Source organism: Parus major, chromosome 11 (assembly GCF_001522545.3).
Source record: "Parus major isolate Abel chromosome 11, Parus_major1.1, whole genome shotgun sequence".
Lineage (NCBI taxonomy): Eukaryota > Metazoa > Chordata > Aves > Passeriformes > Paridae > Parus > Parus major.
Window position 1 is genome coordinate 3,201,963 of NC_031780.1, and position 20,730 is coordinate 3,222,692.

Genomic DNA, 20,730 nt, shown 5'->3' on the forward strand with positions numbered 1-20,730 from the left:
GGCGGGATCGCGGATCGCGGGGCTCGGCTCGGCTCGGCTCGGCTCGCTCAGCGCCCAGCGGCAGCAGCGGCGGCCGCGGCCCCCCCAGCTCCGCGCCGCTCCGCGCTGCCCCCCTCCCCTTCGCCCCCATGGCCACCAAAATCGACAAGGAGGCGTGCAGGGAGGCGTACAACCTCGTCAGGGACGATGCCACCGAGGTGAACTGGTAGGTGGCCCCCGGCATCCCCCCGGACGGGCAGCGGCGCGCTGGGATTCCCCGTCCTCTGTCCCCGCTCCCCAAAGGGTGACTTCCACAGACCTTGCCCCCTTCTCCCCTTCCCGTCTTCCTAAAGGATGGGTTTTTTTACAATCTATTCTTCCCCATCCACTCCCTTCCCTCCTAAAGATTGTGAGTGTTCAGTGTATTCTTCGCCTTCCCTTCCCCCATTCCAAAGGGTGACTTTATTCCTCTTTCCTTTCCTCCATCCGGAAAGGTGACTTTTAACTGTTATTCCCCTTGTCTTTTCCCTCCTCGAAGGGTGACGTTTAAGTACAATGGCTCTACAATCGTCCCTGGAGACCAAGGGGTAGACTATGAAGCCTTTAAAAGGAAGTGCACAGGTAAGCTCCGTCTCGGATGCTTCGGCCCCTTTCCACCTTCCCGAGGGGCAAAGGATGGGAGGAAACTTGGGAAAATCGGGATTAGCGCTGCTGCTTCCCCGTGCCCGCCCTGTCCTGCAGGATCGCGTCTCCAGCTCCACAGAGTGCAACTCCCTCAAGTCCATAGTCCAGCGGGTCCTTTGTCTCACCCTTAGGCTTAAAGTCCTTCGGGCTCTTTCTCCCCTCTTTGCACAACCTTTCAGAGCTCGGTTATAAACCAGATAAAACGCCTGATAAGCACCGGCCGCCTTGTTTGGCAATTTCAGAGCAAAACCGACTGAGTTGTGGCTAGAAAGATGCGGTCATACAGATCGTTGAGAATGAAACACTTATAAAATTCTTCTGAAAATCACAACGCTACAGTGGCTGCAGGTGGAAGGCTTGCTGGGGATTTTTAGGAGCACGAAACCTGAGCGGAGGGTGGTCATGGTGAAGCCGGGCTGGAACAATACAGCCCTGCAAACAATCGCAGATGTGGCCTTGCACAACCGCAACTGTTGCGGCTCCAGGTTTAAACGTGGCACTCGATTGTTGAGCTGCCGGCTGGGGAACATTCAGGGCAGGAACAAAGCCTGGGGGAAATGAAAATGAATTGAGGAGTGTTTAACTTCGTCTGGTCGTGACTTTTGTTGAGTTTCACAAAAGCGGGTTTTGATTTTTATCTCTGTTTTCCTCCTATCTTGGCTGCTAGTTAACAATGTCACCGAGTGAGGTGAGATATTATTTTTTAATAATACGGGATTATAAGAAGTCTTCCTCACTCAGCCAGCATCAAGTGCAGTCAAATGCTATGATTCACCTGTATTTTCAGAATTCCGTGTCTGAACTGTGGAGGAATTGTGTTGAGCAGTCTGTGCCCTCTGAAGGTGGGGCAGTTCCCAGGAACACCTCGGGGAAACAGCAGTGCCTGTCCCCAGGGCTTGGCTGTGCTTTATGGAGGGGAAGGAGAGAACTCCCAGGAACGGAACTGAGGGTGGGACAGGTCTGATCAATCACAGGAGAAAAGTGTATCAGTCCTTGGAAAGGAGCCGTGAAATGAAGATGATTTAGGCTCTGCTCTGATGTTGGCAGTGGGGTCTCACTGACATCAAGGCAGCCACTCGTTTCCAGCTGTTCTTGAGAACCTGCAGGGAAAACTCTCAGAACTGAGAACGGTCCTGTTGTGGTTGGTGTCAGAAGAGCTGATCACTGCACTGCAGGAGCTCCTTCCCACTCTACTCTCTTCAGTGGGCAACAGAAGGGAAAAGCAATTACCTGGAATCCAGGGAATCCCGGGGCTCAGCACTTTGGAAATTCATGGCAGCAGTTAATTGTTCCCTTGGGAGGTCAGTGACTTCAGGATCTGAGTGCCATGCTCTCTGTCTCCTCTCCTGGCCAAGATAACTGAGCATCCCTCGTGTCTCCAGACACCTGAGGCTTGCAGGGAAACCGTCCCCATTTATTTTCTCTCCCTGCCTTTATACTGTCCATGTCTTTCTTTTTGTCTGAGCTGATTTTTAATGTTTTTTTTTCTGGATGGGACACCCTTAAGAACTTCCTCTCCTCCGTTCTGTGGTGAAAGGAACCCTTTTCTGGAGTGGCTGAGCAGGCAGAGGGGCTTTGGCAGAGCGTGGGCACGAGCTGGGCTGGGAAGGGTGAGGATGACAAAGAGTGGGGGCACACACTGCGCTCTCGAGAGTGGCCACATCTGTGTGCTTAACAGGGTTTATAAACACGGTGTTCAAACCAAGCTGGACCCAATACTGAAACATTTTTGCAAAAAAAAAAGTGGAAATATCCTATATTTTAGAAATAAGCCCAGTAAGGCAAGAGTTAAGTAAAGGGCACTTGTGGGGTAGGCTGTGGCTTGTTGCTACCCTTTAATGGGGAGGTAAATTCTTTAGAGCTGCTCCATTGCTCCCTTTCCTTCACTTTCCCTTGGCATGCAGCTGCTGAGGGCTGCTCCCTGGCAGACCAGGGCCAGAGCCACCTCTGGGGCACAGCTGTTGGAGGCTGAAAAAAGGCAAATTGAGGTGCCTGCTCCTTGGCTGAGAGCTGAAAAGGATCTTCCTCCACCCACGAGTTTCGGTGCTGCAGTTGGGAAAGGAAGAGATGCAAGTTTTGGAGCCTCCATCTGTGCAGAAACCTTCACCTGGCCTGCTGGAATAGTCAGGAATCAAACCTTGTGCCAGCAGTGAGGTTGGGGCTTTCCTTCCCATCTGGAAGAAAGAAGTAGAGTTGGTTGGAATACTTCTACTGAAACAAAGTCAGTATAGAAGAGTAGCAAGGGGTGGGAAAAGCTGTTAAACATTATTTCCTCTTGATGCTACATCTCTTTCCTCCTGGTCTCTTCCATCCCCTTTTACATTTCACTGGAGGGGAGAAGAGCTGCTACCAATGCAAACAGCTTCAGAAAATGAGATGAAAAGTTAAAAAAATCTTGGTATCAGAATAAACTATCTTGTTTTGAATTCCTGTTGTGTGAGAAACACTGCCCTGAAAGCCACAAAGTGCTGCAGCTGCCTCCGGTAGAAGCTGAGCATCATTTGGTGGCTGGAGGCAAGAGCAGGAGCTGGGATTGCAAATCTCAGCGTGCAGAGGTTCCACCTTCTTCACCAGCTGTTTCTGAGCTGCAAACATCCTTGTGCCTCCTTTCTTTAAGAACCATTCTTACTAAAGCTCCGGCGTTGGGCGGGTCCCTGTGTGCCGATTGCTGTGGCTCTGGCACAGGGAAGGGCTTTGGTACCAGTTTGGAAGATGTTTGCCTGTGGTGGATGTCCTGCCTTGTGCAGGGACAGAGGTCAGGGGGCTGGAAGGGGCTCTTGGTAACAGGGATGTATTTTTGCTTTTTTCCCCCTGTCCATAACCCTTTCCATGCCCATCACTGACTCTGCAAACCTCCTCGGGGAACTAGGGTGGCTGGGGACAAAGGGAAAGGAGGGAAACGGAAATTGCTTCTTTTAGAGGAAGTAGCAGTGGAGGGAGGCCGTAGCAGAAAGCAGCTCTGCACACTCCCAGCCCTGCTCTGGGGCTGTGGAGGAGAACACGTGGCAGAGCTGCTGAGCTGGGGCAGTGGGGCCCATGCCCTGAGCCAGGAGCTGCTGCTGCCCCTGCTGTGGGCTCATTCCTCCTGTGCTGAGCTCTCAGAGACACGTCCCACATCAGACCTGCATCCTACAGATCTGCTGTGGGGGCCTTTTCTTCCTTAGGTCTGCACTAGGCTTTGTGTAGGATCAGAAAGGTTTAACAAACAGCATCACTAAACTATCCTGCTTTTCCCATCCCTGTCTGGGGTCAGCAATTGCCACTCTTAGAGGAAGGAAACACGGGAAGAAGAGTTTCTTCAGTGCCCTTTTGTTCAGGGTCCTGGGGTGATGCTGCAAACCCAGCCTGAACCCTGGACTTCTGTGTGTCAGTCGCTGTCGTGCTGCTGCTGTCAAGGTCTGTTTGTCTCAAGACAGCTCAAACACTGCCTGGGAGGACCAGACCCTGCTCTAGAGCCAGGAATTCATCTTCTCTGTCCTCCAAAGGCCAGCCCCCCGCGTGTGAGCACCTCTCCTCCAGCCCATCCCAAAGTAAAGCCAGGGAGGTTGGTTTAAGCCCCTGGCACATCCTTGTGTGACTGGGAGGTGGCTGCTGGGGGCTCTTCCTCTTGCAGTCCTGCCCCATGGCCAATGTCCTGCCTGTGCTGGCCCTTGTCTGACCCAGAGGGTCTGGAGCCCAAAGTCGAGGACATTCCCTGTGTCAGGGCCATTAAACACTCCCTGTAGACACCCTCTGTGTCTTCTGGCTGAGGACTGTTTTGGTTGGGCTTAACAGCACAGATTACCTCTGCATTAAACAAGGACTTAATTCAAGGCTTCTGATCCATTTTACTTCCCAGTTCCAGCTCTTGCCTCTGCAGATGGCCTGGCTCCAGAGGAAGCATTAATTTGGTGGTTAGCACGACGTGCCATCAGTACACTTTGAAAAAAAGCAGCTGAGCTGGTGCATTTGGAGCCAGAAAGTGATAAAGAGTTGAAGGTTATTGTATGGAAGGATGTGACAGCTCTTAGGATTTATTTTTTTTTAAATGTTTTTAATTTCAACGTCTTATAACTGGGCTGGTGATGCTGCTGCTGAGAAGAGTGGAATGAGTTACAAGTGAAATGACATCCTGTGGAACTTTTGTGTGTGTCTGTTGTACCTGACTGCCCTGGACATCACCTCAGTGTCTGTATTATGAAGCAGCAGAGCATCACATTGGCTCTGTCTGTGGTTTAATTTCATTTTTTTTAATGTGTATTCTGCCATTAAGCAATGGAGTGGTGGGAAGACTGTATTTCCCCCCCACCCCACCCCATGCCATATGTGAACAGATGTTTTCAATGCATCTCTGACAAAAGAAATAATGAGGCTTTTATTTGGAAAGCCCCAGTCCAGATAAATAATTGCAATGACAGCATGAAATGGGATAGTTATTCATGTGTCTGAAAAGATCAGCCCAAAACCACACTGGGCATTCAGCAGCAGGAAGAACAGAAAATCTTTGGTCTGAATTAAATCCCCTATAAAATCATTTGGGGGTTGACACAAAGTATTAGAAAATAGAAATAGAATTGGCTCCTAATAAAAATACAAGTTTTTTGGGGTTTAGACCAATTGTCCCAGAAAGCCTGGGCTGCACATTAAAAATGCAGGAGCTGTGAGTTGAGAGATCACCAAGGTTACATTGGCACCTGCGGTTGTAGGAAAGATTTGTAAAAACACACGAGGACATATAATGAGATAGGTGCTTATCTGCATTTGGCTGCATCTTAAGTTGCTAAAATGGGCCTTGTAAATCAATCTCCTACTGCTTTTGTTTTTCCTCCTCAGTGTTCATCTCTCCTGCTTTCCCTTACCAGCTATTTAAAGGAAGACCTGGGGCCACGGGTGGCTTATGGAATTTGTCACCGTGCCCCTGTGCCCTCCCTGCCTGTGAGGAGTGCTCCTGGCAGGGTCACAGCGCTCTCCTGGCCACCAGCTGGAGCCCAGGCTGGGACAGCCTGTGGTTTTAGAGAATATTCTCACTGATCTCACTGATCAGCAGCTCCTTGTTTTGTGATGTTTAATTAAAATGTCCTGGTTGTGGCTGTGCCTTTGCGCTCCCGTGGAGGGCACAGGAGCAGGGAAAGAAGAGCTTTGTACCTTTTGCCTGCCCTTTGTTTTGGGGCCTGCCTTCTGGCCAACCAACACCACCATTCCTCCCTTCAGGGCAGACTTGGGTCCCCTTCTGCTCCTACTCTGCTCTCAGTGTCCCCCCAGGTCAGGAGAGAAGCCGTGACTGTCACTGGGGTACCAGCAGCCCCCTGGTGCTTCACTGGAGCACAGAAGGGGTGTGAAATGACTGTGGGGTCATTTTCCTGTGCACTCATGTCCCTGCACTCACAGCAGCCACCCCGAGTCACCTGGAGAGGGTTTGGTGCCCCAGCAAAGCCCTGGGGTGACCCTGGGGTGGCCCTGGGGTCAGCCACATTTGAGATTAATTCACATTAATGAACATGTTGGGGTGGAGCAAGGCAGCCCTGCACGAGATCTGTGGGATTGGTGCTGGGTTTAAGAGGAAAAAACAGTGTAGGAAGAGGTAGGGAACGTTTCTGTCTGCACTTGTGGCCACGTGATCACGAGGCTGACTGAAGAGGTGGAAAATTGACAAATTAATCTAAAATTAATTCAATTGAAGCAAACAAATTAAATCTTCGTGGAACCTGTCATGCGCTGTAGTAATTCATGTTGGACAGAAGACAAAAGCAGGTCAGGCCATCACCTGCCTTGCTGCCTGTGACCTTGGTTCAGCAGGCAGGTGAGGCTGGGAGCTGTGTTTTTATCGTGGCACATCTCTGCCTTGGCCATTGAGAGCCCTCAGCCTGGGAACCGTGACGGTTTGACAGGGTATTTCTTCCCTGCAGTTATTATCTTTTACTGATGACTCACTGCATTTTAACCTAATGGGGAAATTTTTCAGTGCAGCTGAACCAAAGCACTTGAGTGGAGGTAGAAAAAGGGAAGGGTACCATGAAGGAAATCTCTGTAGTTTGGGAATCAAGCTTTGTTGACAGCCAAGGGCAGCTTCATCAGTATATTTGGAAAATCCTGCCTTAGTGATAAACAAAGAGTTTGGAGAGAAATACCAAGTGATGCTCGTTAAGGGCATTCATTGAGCTGCTCATTGTTTGTCCAGCCATTGTGAAAGGAGTCCTGGTATTAATTGAATTAACATTGTTAATTTCTGCTGCTTGCATCTTGTGCAATCTCAAAGCTGCTATTTCCATTCTCCCCAGGTCAGTTATTCACTTCTCTCTGCCCTGAAATTCATGTCTCAGTGGCTGGGAAAGGGGTTGCACAGCCCTGGGCAGGATTTCCTCTTTCAGGGGAATCTACTCTGCCTCTCCCTGATTTGTTCTGCTCCCCTCACTCCCAGCAGCTCCTAAATCCACCAGGAGGGGTTTTGTGTGAGGAAGAGGTGATGGATGTTAATGCCTTGAGATTTCTCAGGGATTTGGCACTGATGGCATTGATGACTTCCAGCATGGGGAGTCGATCTGGCAGGGCAGAACTGATTAACTGTGAAAGAGGAAATCTGGGAGTAGGAAAGAACTTGCGCTTTGATCCCCTTATCACTCCGAACACGCTTCAGACTAATTGTGAAACCCAGCCACTTCTGCTCGGGGATTTTGACCTGCAGTTGGAGAGGTTTATACCCAGGCTGAGCTGAAAACCTCTCCATCCGTCCCTGATGCCCTTTTAGGAACAGAGAGATGTTAATTGCTCAGGGCTGCGATTCAGCTTTGTGTGCAGCGCCATTCACACACAGCACAGCGAGCTGAGGCATCACATCTGTGCCAAACAGCCTGGGCTGAGAGCTGTGGCAGCTGAAGAGCCTGCTCTGCCTCCAGGAGGGATAAAAACTCCGTGGGGAGACAGGAGGAGACAGGACCCAGCTGGGGTGGGACCCCTTCAAGCCCCCACAAGTGGAGCAGCCCCAGGAAAAGTCTGCCCAAGAGGTGACTCAGAGCCCCAGACCAACCTCAGGTGCTCATTAAACATACTGGAACTCAACACCATGAAGTAAGAGTTGTTCATGCTCAGGTGATCTCATGGATAAAAGCTGGAATTGCTGGATTTGGCTCTCTTTAGTGTCACAGAGCTGCTTTAACCAGGATGGGCCAGCACTGGAAGTTCTGCTGAGAAGCAAATCCTGCTGCCAGTGAGCTGTGGGTTCATGTAAAATTGAAATTATTCTGACAGACAAATTCACAGAATCCCAGAATGGTTTGTGCTGGAAGGGGCCTCAAAGATCATTTTGTTCCACTCCCCCTGCCATGGGCAGGGACACTTTCCACTGTCCCAGGTTGCTCCAAGCCCCATCCAACCTTGCCTTGGACACTTCCAGGCATGGGGCATCCCTGGAGCTTCCTCTGTGCTGCTATGAAAAAGCAATTTTTTTCCACATTCATTATATTTTTCTATTATCTTTATAATAAAGGTATTTATAATCTGGGTATATTATTATATACCCAGATGACATATTTGCATCCCAGTGTATATATGTATATATTTATATCCCATGGCTCTGTGACAGCCTTTGTTACAAGGGGCAGGGATGAAAACCCACAGGCTCAAGGTGGGACCCAGGGCTCCATGGGAAGGGCAGAGACACCACTGCAGTGCAGGAGCACTCCATGACATTAAAGGGCCTTCCCAGACTGTTCCCAAAGGATTTTCTGGGAGCACAGAGCAATTTTCACAGAGCAATTCTGGGCAGAGCGTGGCCTCCTTTGCTGTCAGAGCTGGGGAAGCAAGGCTTGCTCCTGGATCTGTTAATTGTAACGTTAGGGGATTTACTGTCTCGCTTCACCTTGGGTATTTCCTGGCTGTCGCTTCATTTATGGCTCTAATCAATCTTGGGAAGAGGATTTACTGTCAGAATCAGGAGTCTCCACGTGCATTTCTTACACTTACAGTAGCAGGGTAACTGAGAGAGAAGTTTTGTTTGCCTGCATTGTTGATACACGACTCTTTCTCTCCTTCCAAAGATCCATCTGGATTTTTCTTCTGAATAAGATCTTTCTCTTCGTTTCAACTTTGAAATCTTCAGAGGATTTTGTTCTGGACACTGCACTGGCTCACACACCTCCCTACATCCATTTTCCAGTTTGCCCAGAATTACTCAGTCAGTGACCAAAAAAATAAAAAAAGATCAGGGTGAACAAAACAGGGAGAGCAGAGGAAGATTTTTTTTCAGATTTAAAAAAGTCTTCTCTTTTACCAAGGGGAATTTGTCCACACTTTGGCAAATCAAATCATTAAAGAAGCTCTGAGATATGTCAGCTTGTGGAGAATATCCCAATTTTATTTTTTTTTTAAAGACAGATTTCTAGCAGCTTATTTTCTGGGGATGAGCAATTTAGAGCTGCTTCTCCCCTGTCTCCAGAGCTCTTGGGGCTGTCCTGGCTGCTCGTGGAGCGTGCTGGGGATGTTGGCAGCCATTCCTACACCTGGAGCCCACGTTTTCACCTGGCAATTAATCAACCCAGCAAATCCCTCTGAGGCACGTTGAACTGGTCACAACAAGTGTGCCAGGATTACCAGGAGCCTGCTCAAACAGCAGGTTTGTTCTTCTGGTTTGAGTCACCTCCCTTCAAGGGCCTCGAGTGACCTCTGAGAGATGGAGAATTGATTAGGATGATTAGGAATATTCCACAATTGCACAAGTGTCCATCTGCTCTGCTTTCTGCCCCTCCTGGTGGGAGGCTCCAGCATCCCTTGGAGCCTGGGGATGCAGGGGGACGGTGCTCCTGATCAGGAAGGCTTCCAGCCTGGCTGTGAGTCACCAGGAGATGGAGGAAGGAGCTCTCTGAGATAAGAGTCTACAAGGCTGTCACACATATGGCCAGGCTGAATTAGTCTGGTGTGATGCAGCACAAACCTGCTGTGAAACAAAGATCAGCACAGTTCTAAAACCCAGGACTTTTCCCTCCAGGGCTTTGGAAGGAGTAGAAAAACACACCTGGGCAAGTAATTGCAGATTTTTCTTTTCCTCCTTTTCCTCCCTTCCTTCATGTAAACTCATACTACAAGTGAGCCAGAAATGGATGGAAGGAGGGAGAAAGATCAGATTTGCACAATGGCCAGTTTCTGGTAATGTTATAAAATGTGACCCTAATCCTTCTATTCTGTAAGAGACACCAGGGTATCACTTTCCTCCCTCCTTCACCAGGCCTACAGATGAATCATTTGGCTGAATGTGTAACTGGGGTTAGCTCTGTGCTCTTGACCTGCCTGCTGACTGTATTTTAGCCATTTCCACTGTGATGTGGGGTGTCCAGCATGGCCAGTTTCCTCCCAGCAACTCGGAGAACCCAGGGGAGGCTGACACAGGCAAAGCACACCTTGCTAGCACAGGGTGTGTGAGCAGAGCCCTGTACTGCCCCCTGATTCCCAAATGCTGGCACTGAAACATGGCATCAGTGCCTTGCCTTGGTGTTTGGCAGCAATAGGCTCCCCCTGGAAAAGGGGAAGGCAGGGATGCTCCTGGTTTTAATCAGTTTGTCCCTTTTTGCCTCCGCAGATGATGTGCGATTGTTCGGCTTTGTCCGATTCACCACCGGCGATGCCATGAGCAAGAGAGTCAAGTTTGCCCTCATCACCTGGATTGGAGAGGATGTCAGTGGCCTGCAGAGAGCCAAAACTGGGACTGACAAGACTCTGGTCAAGGAAGTAGTACAGGTAACCTCTTCCTTATGCTCCTACCCAGCAGCTCCCATCTCTGTTTCTGTACAAACACCAGCAGGAGGGAGGGAGAGGGAAGGATTGGCTCATCCTCCAACTTAGGAGTTAATCCTTTGAAAAAGAAGACAGTTTCCTATTGCCTGCCTTCCTCCTAGGAAGGCTTAACATCTGCCCTTGGAGCACTCAGGCATAAAGAAGCACCTTTTGAGCTTAAGGCTGCCTTAGCTATTTATGCACTTAGAATTTATGCTCTCCCCTCCTTGTCACCCCTGAGATGTCTCACATCCCCTTCCTTCATATGGAAACAATCCCACACTGAATGATCATGAGCAGTATTAAGCAGGTAAAATTAAACAGGAAAACCCACACCCTTGTTTAAACTTCTCTGGAGGCCTTTTGTCTTTGCCCAGTGAATTTGTGGAGTTAATCACCCAAAGTCTGAAGTCCCTATCGTACCAATTAACTAACTCTTAATGGCTAACTAGATGTGAACAGGCTTTGTTTGGCCTTGGGTGTAGCAGGGGAAGGAGAAATGTGCTCAGTCCAAGTGAGAACAAACAACAGCCAGCAGAGAAGTGACCTCAGGGAGGCTGCACAGAACCAGAGCTGGAACCTGGCTGTGATGGAGAGGATGCTGATGCATGGGATGTTTCTTCTGGAAAAGTATTTAAAGCAGGATTTTCTCTTCCAATGGAACATAGAACCAGCTCACCAGAGCCTTGGAAATGGTTTTGTTTATGCTCTTGGAGAACAGGCTGATGATTAAATTCATCTCCCCCAATAACTGAGCTCTTGCCTGTGTAAAGAAATCTCCCAACAGGACACTGTGAAGGGGGAGAATGAAGCCGCCCTCAACTCTTTGGTAGTTTATATGATACAGAAGATTACATTTTGATAAGAAGAATGAAGAAGACAATGCATTCCTGTCCTTCCAGAAGATAAACTCTGGTTTATCTTTCAGAATGACAACGACTCAGAGGGGTCTGTTCTCCAAAGAAACTTCCAGAATGACACCTGAGAGATAGGAAAGCAAGTTTCTGCTCATGGGAAGCAGCTGAAACCGTAATTGTAGCTGAAGACAAAATTATAGAGTACTAAAGAATGACTCTTATGTGAGTCACTAAGCCCAAGATTTTCTTTAAAATCGGTTTAGACAATGTATTCCTGTTGAGTTGAATAGCATTCCTGAGCACTGTGCTCAGATCTGTCCCTAGGTCTGTTACATATAATTTGCAATTTCACTTGCTTCATCTTTGATTAGTAGTCTGTACAAGTTAATAATTTGGTGGAGCATTAACCATTCTTGGCTGTTACTTAAAAGCTTTCATATTCCAATTAGTCTGTACTAAAATAAAAACCAATACAACTGGTGCTTGATGCACTTTTACTGAACAGCCTTGTCTATAAACCCCTGCAAAGCATTTCTGAACATCACAGCAATGGTGATCTCCTGTCCAGAAGAAATTCTCTTGACAAGTACTTTGAGTTGTTCTTGATATGCAACTGAATCCCTCTGAGTGGAGTGAGATAAAAGCAGAACTATTTTCTTCTTTTTATGCCTGTGACCTTGCAGATAATCTGTCAAAATAAACAAGGACAAGAAAATCCAACTGAAATCTAATGGAGGGAATTTATCCCAGAGCTATTTCACTCTTAGGGAAATACTTAGTGAAATTGCTCTTAGTAGCTCCCTTGACCTTCAGGCACATTCTCAATCTTATGTTTTTTACAGAGATTATTTGAGATGTGAGTTGTACTTAGTTATACATAAATATGCTTGGTTTTGGTTTTTTTTCTGTAATGATAAACTACAAATCTGAGTCAGTGCTGGTTCATCATTTGGAATAAAAAAAAAACAAACCTCCCTAAGGAGGGAGGTTTTTGGTCCCTGAGCAGGATGTAGGTGTGGCTGGGCTCTGTGCAGCTGGACCCTGTGGAAGGGTGGCACAAGGAGGCTTTTTGTGTGGCTCTGATCCACACAAGGAACAGGCTGGGATTCCAGAAGAGCAGCTCCTCACTCTGAGAGCCCTCAGTAAAACCTGAAGGGCTCTCACCATCTTGTTCCATTTGCCAAAGCAGCTGTGGGTCTTTATTTAAGACCAAAGTGTGAGGGCATGCCTGCTTTATGTCCTGAGCCGTGCTGGTGAGCTGGGGCTGAGCTCTCAGAGCTGAACAAACACCATGAAATGCTGCTGCTCCTGCGAGACAAAGTGAAAGCCAGCCAGCCCAGGCAGCTCCTGCCAGCCCTGGGATAAAGAGGATCCCACTCAGGGATCCTTAATGGGCTCCCAGAAGCACCTGCCATGAGGAAAACACAAGGGACATTAACTGGTGAGGAGTGGATTATGAGCAAAGGGATGAACTATTAGGAAGCAGAAAGAGGAGCTGGACTGCCCTGGCTTTTGTGTTCCTCCCTTGGAAGGGAGAGCAGGTGCTGTGAAATCCGTGGGGAGGTGGCTTGGGAAGCAGTGCTGATAGTGAGTGCAGGAGGTTGCCAGAAAACCTCTCAGGAAGAAAGGACAATTGATTTTTAGCTGTAATAACTGTAAAATGACAGGGATGGATCTCATCTGCTACAAATAGCTGTAGTTTTCTGATCTCTGCTAGATGAGAGCCAGGTCTTCTGGCCCCATGTGGACCTATGCTTATTACCTCTTTAATGTTGTTGGAAAATGGGTTTTGGGTTTATTGTATTTCTTTTGGATTGTATAAAAATCCATTTAAGGAATTATCAGGAGCATTTTTATTTTTTTTTTCCCCACATCCATTTATTTTTCCATCCTTTCCTCCTTAACTCAGCTGGAAATCTTGGCTCAAGCCTGCAGCCTGGTCCAAGTAGTTCAGCTGGGAGCAGATTAGAAGTAAGGCCAGGATGGGGAACAAGTGAATATCTGTGTCTTCTTAAGGGTCTGGCTAAGCCCTGTTGTGTGGGACTGCTGTGCAAATGGAGACAGGGAGTGGGGGGATGCACAATTCCATCTTTTATCCACTGGGCTTCTCCCCATGCCAAGGACAGATCAAATGGGGGAAGAAGAGGCACAATATTTCCCGTTGCTGGCGGTTGTTTAAGATGTTTGGGAGATCATTTCTGGGGTGGAGCCTAAACCTACCCCTAGAACAATCTAAACAAGTGGGAATTTATGGAGCAGTGACTTCTGCCAGGCTGCATCTGTTTGGCAGCAGCAGGAGCCGTGTGTCACCTTGTGCCCAGGGTGACCTGGCAGATGTGTACACAGAGCCACCCCACGGCACTTTGGCCACCAGAGCCCACAGGATGAGCCCAGGCACTGGGAGTGCTGAAATGGGATGGTTTTGATGTAAACACCAAGGAACTGGAAGCAGGAGTTGGTTTTCCTCTGAGTGTTCCTTCCTCTCTGTGAACTCCGTGCCCTTCATGGCTGCATTTCCTACCAGGAGATTTTAACTCTTCCTTAGGCAGAGGTCTTTTTCCTGACAGGACTGAACTCATGTCCTGCAGGACTCTCCCAGTAAAGGGACTGCCCAGCCTTTGCCAGTTTGTCTGATTTTCCATGGATTTTGACTCTTTTCTGTTCTCATCAGCACTCCTTCCCCCACAAAGTCATGTGCTCTGTTATTTCCCTAATTCATATTCAGGGTAAAACAGCTCTGTTTCTGTGAGCAAATATTCAAGGCATTTTATTCATCATTATTTTTGGTGAGGAATTCATCTGGCTGTCATGATGTCAACAGCTCTACTGAGTTCCTGCTTTGCAGCTCACAGCCAGATATTCTTTTTGCTCACCTTTCCCTTTTCCTCTGGATTCCTCACTGCACTGATGATGGGTCCCAGGAGGGAGCACCCACTGATGGGGTCCCTGATCACACAGAATTCCCTGTATGTGCTTTGGTTTTCTCATATCAGTACAGAGTCCTGACCAGAAGATTAAATAGCTAAATTAAACCAGAAGGTTTGATAGCTTTGTTAGAGGCAGTCAGGAAATCAAACTCACAGGGAGCAGCTATGTCACGGTGGCTTTGAGAGTTACTCATGAGGGTGAGTGAGATCCTGCTGGGAAGGCAAACTAAATTCTGCTTTTTGACTGTTTTTCCTCTTCTGGTTTACTATAATGACCATACCAAATGGATTTGGATTCACAAGGACTCCCAGTCTAGAGAAGAGGGTCAGAATCAGCAGCTCCTCATCGCCCTGTGTCTGACACACAGACTTGTGACTCTTCCAGTGGGATGGAGCCCAGACAGGGAGAATTTGCAGAGCAGCTGAAATGCAGCTCCCAGCGCTGAGACAAGTGTTTGCCAGAGGTTTGGACTGGCTTCTCTCAGTGTCTGGAACTGGTCCATGTAAAATTGGCAGGGAGTAGATTTGAAGAGAGGGTTTTTGCTGAGCTTGGAGTCTGACAGCTGAGAGCAGGAGCAGGTTTGCTGTAGGCCTGGGACTCAGACCACGCTGGAAAAGAAACCTGGGAGATGTCATCTCCTCTGTTCTGCATCTGCACTGAGGATGGGGGCACCATGGGAGTGCTGACATTAAGCACAGTAGAACTGAGGGCTCTGAACATCAGCAGAAGCTGCTCCAAGCCCCAGTCAAAATAAAATAAAAAATGGCAAGAAGTTGCTCAGCTACCTGGCACCATCTGTAGCTGCTGAGAACCCACGTGTCTGTAAACTACACAAGGATTTTACTCCTGGCTTCAGGCTTCCCTGGCTGGGATTTATAAGGGCCTCTGCAGACCTAGTTTGGTACAATATCTGCACCACACAGATTTTCCCTTGGGCAAATTAGGGAATTTTTATGGCCCATATGCTAAACATTCAGGGCTTGGAAGAGGAAGAAAATCTATTCCACCCTTTTTTTTCCCCCTTTTAGCTGGCTGCAAGAGAAGGATCGAGCTTTCTGCACAGATTTCATACTTCCCAGGGAGGGATGCAGGCTCCTTCTTTGCTCCTGCATGGTTGACAGGGGGGGATGGAATTCCAAAATTGTGACCCTTTGCTGCTCAGGCACAAAGAGGAGCTGGTGCCAGAGAGGTGCACTGGAGAGCCACGAGTGAACCTCAGCATTTCTGTGTCCTGTTCACTGATCTGAGAGGCAAAGCAAAGAGATTGTGCTCACTGTTGTGCTGTGAGAGTGATAAAGATAAATGGCATCATTGTTTTTGTTATCTGGAGGCTGCTGGTGACTGGGGTGAAGACAAAGGCTAGAATTCACTGGCAGGGCTTGCTGTGGTTGTAGAAAGCCTGGGGTTGTGGGGAGGAGAAGGGAAAAGGAAGTGGAGGATGTAAGATGAAGACACATGTCAGCAAATCAAGGGCCCAAGCATCAGAGTTATGCACTGTGCCTCAGGATTTTCACCCTGAACTAAAGCTCAGCCCCAGAGAGCTCAGACAGTAAATTCAGAGTGATGAGGGAGGCTGTGGCTGGAGAAGGTCAAGCAGGATGTTAAAATCAGAAATTCCAGGCACAAAACTCACCAAAAGCATCTTCCCTCCTTGGGGCCAGGCTTGAGGAGACACCATGCTGGGTAAGAGCTGCTGTGAGGAACCAAGGAGCACCCTGAGAGAACAGAATAAAACACAGTTATTAATAGCAGTGACCCAGATTGCACTCTGAGGGTACAAATCTGGCACAAGAGGTGGCCCAGTCAGCTAAGAGGATATTTAAGAGTGGCTGGGAGCAGAACCCATCTGGCCACTGCTAGGGGGACACTGTTCATTCCTTGCACGGGGTCTTGGTGGTGCTGATGTGAAATCATGGCTGATGCCCACAGATCATCACCCAGGAGTCATCTAGATAAGTGTCTAGTTGAGAAGGCTGAGTAATTATATTTACTTTGTGGCACATGTAATTAATTCTCTTCTGTTTGGGCACGAGTGCACTTGCAGTTTTAATTTCAGAATCAGCTGGATTCTGCAGAGTGGGTATTGAAGAAAGCCCTCCCCACATTTATAAAATACATTTTTCATGGAATCCCTCTCAGAAATGGTTTTATGGACCTGCCTCAGTTCTCACGAAAGCAGGGCAAAGACTCACCCTGAAATCAGGTAGTCCTGGATAATCTCCTTCCCAAGGTGAGGCAAATTTGTTAAACCTGGTACCACAGAAAAGGAATTGAAAGGGCTCAGCTCAAAACCTCAGTGAGCATCAAATAGCTGAAAATCCTGGAGCTGGTTTTAGCAAGAGCTGAGCTTTGCAGCGATCTCACCCTGGAGACCTGGAAGTAGGACACTCGTGAGCATGACTAAATCTGATGGTTTGGGCAGTTTGCCTCTTTATTCCCATCTCAGGAGAAAGAAAAAAAAAAAAAAGGATTTGTTTTTCTCTAAAAAGCAGTGAAGTCTTTCCCATTTTCCCTGGACTCTGCCAAGGTGTGGCTGAGTGCCTGTGCTGTCCTCAGAAAGCCGAGCAGTGGATCAGGCTCCTTATTCCCTGTGCTTTGTGCAGCTGCCCATCAGCCAGAGCAGGGCACACCAGGCTCCTGGAGCTGTGCAGCCACAGCAGGGGGAGGAGGAGTTGTTTTCCTCTCCATTCCATTTCTCCCAGCACATGAAAGAGGTGCTGAGGCTCTTTCACTCTGCATCCTCCTCCACCCCCTCCTGTACCCGGCTCCGATCCCAAACGGAGACCCTTGAGATGCTGCCAGATAAAGAGCTGTGCCGTGGCTGAGAGTCTGAAGCCAAAGAGACCCCCCCTTCCCCTTGTGCCAGGGCTGTCCCAGTGCCAGGGACCCACACAAGGTGCCTGCAGCTCTCCCAGAGCGGTGCCTCCTTCCCCCATCACCTTTTGGGGAGCTCGCTGCCCAGGGACTCGGGCATCGCAGATTTCCCCAGACATCAAAGCAGAGCTGCTGGGATTTTAATTCATGTTTTTGGTGGAGAGCAATGGATGCTTGTGCTTGTCATGCTGGCTAAAGCTCTGTGGGCTTGGGGGAAGGGAGACTCCTGCAGTGTTCTCAGCTGTGGTTAGGAAGGGGAGGAAAATGCTAAAGCAAGCAGCCTGTTTGTGAAATGGCTGTGCACACACATGGATGCTGTGCCAGCCCTGCTGGGAGGCAGGAGGGACAGCCCCCACAAGGGAAAGAATCCCCGAGGTGCAACTGCTCTGAAAAGAGCCCTAAAGACACCCTGGGATCCCATTCTGCTGGCAGAAGGGTTTTGTGTGTTCACAGCCTCACATCCCAGCACGCTGCCCGGGGCTTGCCCAGCTGCCAGGAGCTGCAGAGAGCTCTCCAGCAGGCAGAAAGCTGCCCTGAGCACACGAGTGCATTCAGCAGCGCGTCCTCAGAGGTCACAAAGCACAGGGCAGAGCCTGTGAGCAGCAGCAGCAGGGTCTGGGGCAGTGTCCTGGCTTTGGCCACAGCTGGAGATGAGGGCAGGAGGCACTAAATGCACTGTGTGTGTGCTCCTGGCAGCAGCCCTGTGCTCTCAGTGTCCCAGAGAGACATTCTCCCTGCTGCTGGCAGGTGTGACACTGTGCTGCTCTGGTTTTAGGAGAAGGGGCCCTAAAAAGGGCACAGAGAGGATTAGTGACTTGCCCAAGATTATGCTGAGGGTCAGTGGCGGTCAGGAGGTCAATAATTTGGGGTGTTTTAGTTCACATACTGCTCAGGGAGCTTGACCTAACCTGGCCTGTGCATCTCCAGGAAGAGCTGCTGCACTTGCACTGGGTCCTGCAGCCAGTGGCTCTGGGAGTAAATACATAACATTTTCCAGGTTAAGTGTTGGGTTTTGCTTCACTAGCCCTCTGTCTCATCCACAGCTTTCTATTTATCCCAGCCACAGGAGATCAGCGTATCCAGACACCCAGGGGAGTTGGATAACCCATCTTCATTCAGCTATGCAGAAAATATCCCCCTTTTTTTAACTGGTTCTTTCTTTATCTCTTGCAGAACTTTGCCAAAGAATTTGTGATCAGTGACCACAAAGAGCTGGATGAGGATTACATCAAGAACGAGCTGAAGAAAGCAGGGGGGGCTAATTATGATGCACAGACTGAGTAAAGGCAGGAACCTCCTGGCACCATCACCTGGATCTCAAAGGGAGGGCAAAGGCACAACAAACTAACACACCTGAGAGATGAGGCAACTGAACTCCCCAGCTTTCTGTGGCTGCACCTAAGAACTCCCTTTTTTGCATACAGTGGATTTTTATTTTCATTCTCTCTCATGAAACATTCCTCTCTGGGGCTCTGTTTTTCCTTTTTTCCCCCCTTTTTTTACTCATAACTCTGTCCGTGTTCTCGCACCTGTGGAATTTAGGTTTGGCTCTGCTTTGGTCCTATTCAGCCCTGTGTTTGTAGAGGCTTGCCACTGTGTCCTTCTTCATGTCTGTGTGTTTTACTTGGGCTCAACCTGGTCTCTGAGGGAAGAAAGTTTTGGGGGAGCTCTGAACATCGATTACTTTAATTTTTGAAAAATCTATTCTGACTGATATTCTTGGGAATAACATTATTTGCTGTTCTAGGCTCAGCTTGAGATGACTTCCCTCAATCTTTGATTAAATCATCTAAGCAGAAATGTCCAGCTGAGATGTTATCTAACAGCTTAAACGACAAAGCCAACAAACAAAAAAAAAATTTCTTTTACTCCTGATAAATGGGAATAAATTTGCCTTAAACATTGCTTGACAGTTGCTATGCTCTGTGCTGCATCTCTGTCCCTCCCTCTTAAAAATAAGATCCACCACAATCCTAAAGTGGGTTTTGTTGCTTTTTGGAGGTATCACAGCACAGTAAACTGAGGGGCTTAGAAATGTCTGGACACTTGGTCACTGTTTTGTGTATGTGGGTCTCTGGGTTTGTATTTGACTTTCCTAATGCTGGGGCTCAGGAGGTGAAACTGAAACGCATAGATTTCCTTTTTCAATGATGTCTGAAAAAAATAGCAGCTGCTGAATCCTGCCCTGCCTGTGTCCCCCCAGGTTATTTTTCTGTTAAACACAACATCTTCAGTTCTTTGGGGTCTTTGCCAGTGAACATCCTCCAGCTGGAACCAAGGGATGGAGCAGGGCAGCTCCATCCCAGCTGGGGTTAAATATTCATCAGCAAAGGCCCAGAGAGAACCTGGGCTCAGTTTGGCACCAAACTGTTTGTGGGGGCTTCTTTGTATGGCTTTTGTTTCTCCATCAAAGGTGACTGTCCCCAGAATTACGTGTTGGGAGAGACTGTGGGGCTTGGCAGTCAGCGCTATAAATCCATTACAGAAATAAATGTTTTTCAAGAACAGTACTCAGAAACTCTGTTGTTCATTTACCTTCCCTGCAACAAGCCCATATTTATGAGGTTTCTTAATCCTTGGTGTAAAGCTTTGAGCTCCTGCAATCTTGGGGCTGTCAGGAGAATTAAACACTGGTTTAGATGTAAAATGATCCCAGTGCCTGCATCCCCTGTCTGCTCATCTCTGCTCCGAGAGGCAGAGGTGAGCACAGTGCACCTGACACACTTTCTGTTCAGCAGCTCTACATCTCCATTTCCAGCACCAAAATACCAAGTGGGAATTGCAATTAGGTCAAAGAGAATTTGACAGCCAGGGAAAATAAGTGTAGAGAGGTCAGGAACAGATTTGGGAACACGAACAACACTTTCAGACAAGTTTTGCAGCTTCCTGCACAGGGTTACATGGGGCATTACAGTTCTGGACAGGACTTCCTAAACCTTGCCCTGAAAGAAGGGAAATAGTTGTTTTTTACAGGAGTGACAGCAGGGACAGGCAAAGCTAATGGGAAGGAGCTTTGCAGAGAGCCTGTGATGCTGCTCTGAGGCTTTGCCTTACTGGCTCAGTGATAAACTTTAATTTGACACCCTGTGGCACAAATCTCAGCCTGGTTTTGAAGCCTGGCATCACCATCACAAGAAATTCATCAGCACCAGCTGTGGTGGGAGCTCAAGAGGGAGCTCAGCAGAGGCAAATCAGCCTTCTCAGCCTTCAAAGGCATCTCAGCAAGACAAATGGAGCGCTGGGTCCAGGGATGGAGGGAGTGGAGGCATCACCCTGGCTCTGGTTGCTTTGTTATCCTTAACCCAGTTCTTAGAAGATGAAAAACTCCATATTCCCTCTTTGAATAACCTCTGTGGTGTACTGGCACGTGGATTCTCATGCTGACCACAGGAATATCAGGTTTGCAGGCACTAGTGCAACATTGCATGATCAACACATGAGAAAAATGAGTAGGAATTACTGATTTGTGCTATGAGGATAAATCCTTATGGGGGGAAAAAAATGATGTAGCCTAATGAATGAGAGTAATAACAGTTTTTTCCAGCCTCAATTTAATCTTTTAGGGCAGGCTATGTAGGGATACCACCCTGCTGATGGCATGAGGAACTTTGTGGGGAAAAGCTGGGAGGAGATGCACGGGAGCATTGCTGCTGCTCTGCCTCTGGCC

The 20,730-nt window shown here is 48.3% G+C and overlaps 1 protein-coding gene across 1 annotated transcript; it reads left to right on the plus strand.

Annotated features, from left to right (window-relative positions):
• Positions 1–25: 25 nt before the first annotated feature.
• Positions 26–19,573, plus strand: COTL1 (coactosin like F-actin binding protein 1). Its single transcript, XM_015640308.1, has 4 exons — positions 26–205; positions 518–600; positions 10,211–10,368; positions 18,237–19,573. Exons 1-4 carry the CDS (start codon positions 129–131, stop codon positions 18,345–18,347), a joined length of 429 nt encoding a protein of 142 aa, XP_015495794.1. The 5' UTR covers positions 26–128; the 3' UTR covers positions 18,348–19,573.
• The last annotated feature ends 1,157 nt before the right edge of the window (positions 19,574–20,730 follow it).

Coding starts and splice junctions, on each gene's coding strand:
- COTL1 (XM_015640308.1), top strand. CDS start 129: ATGGCCACCAAAATCGACAAGGAGGCGTGCAGGGAGGCGTACAACCTC. Junction 206..517: donor GATGCCACCGAGGTGAACTG/GTAGGTGGCCCC, acceptor CCCTCCTCGAAG/GGTGACGTTTAAGTACAATG. Junction 601..10,210: donor CTTTAAAAGGAAGTGCACAG/GTAAGCTCCGTC, acceptor TTGCCTCCGCAG/ATGATGTGCGATTGTTCGGC.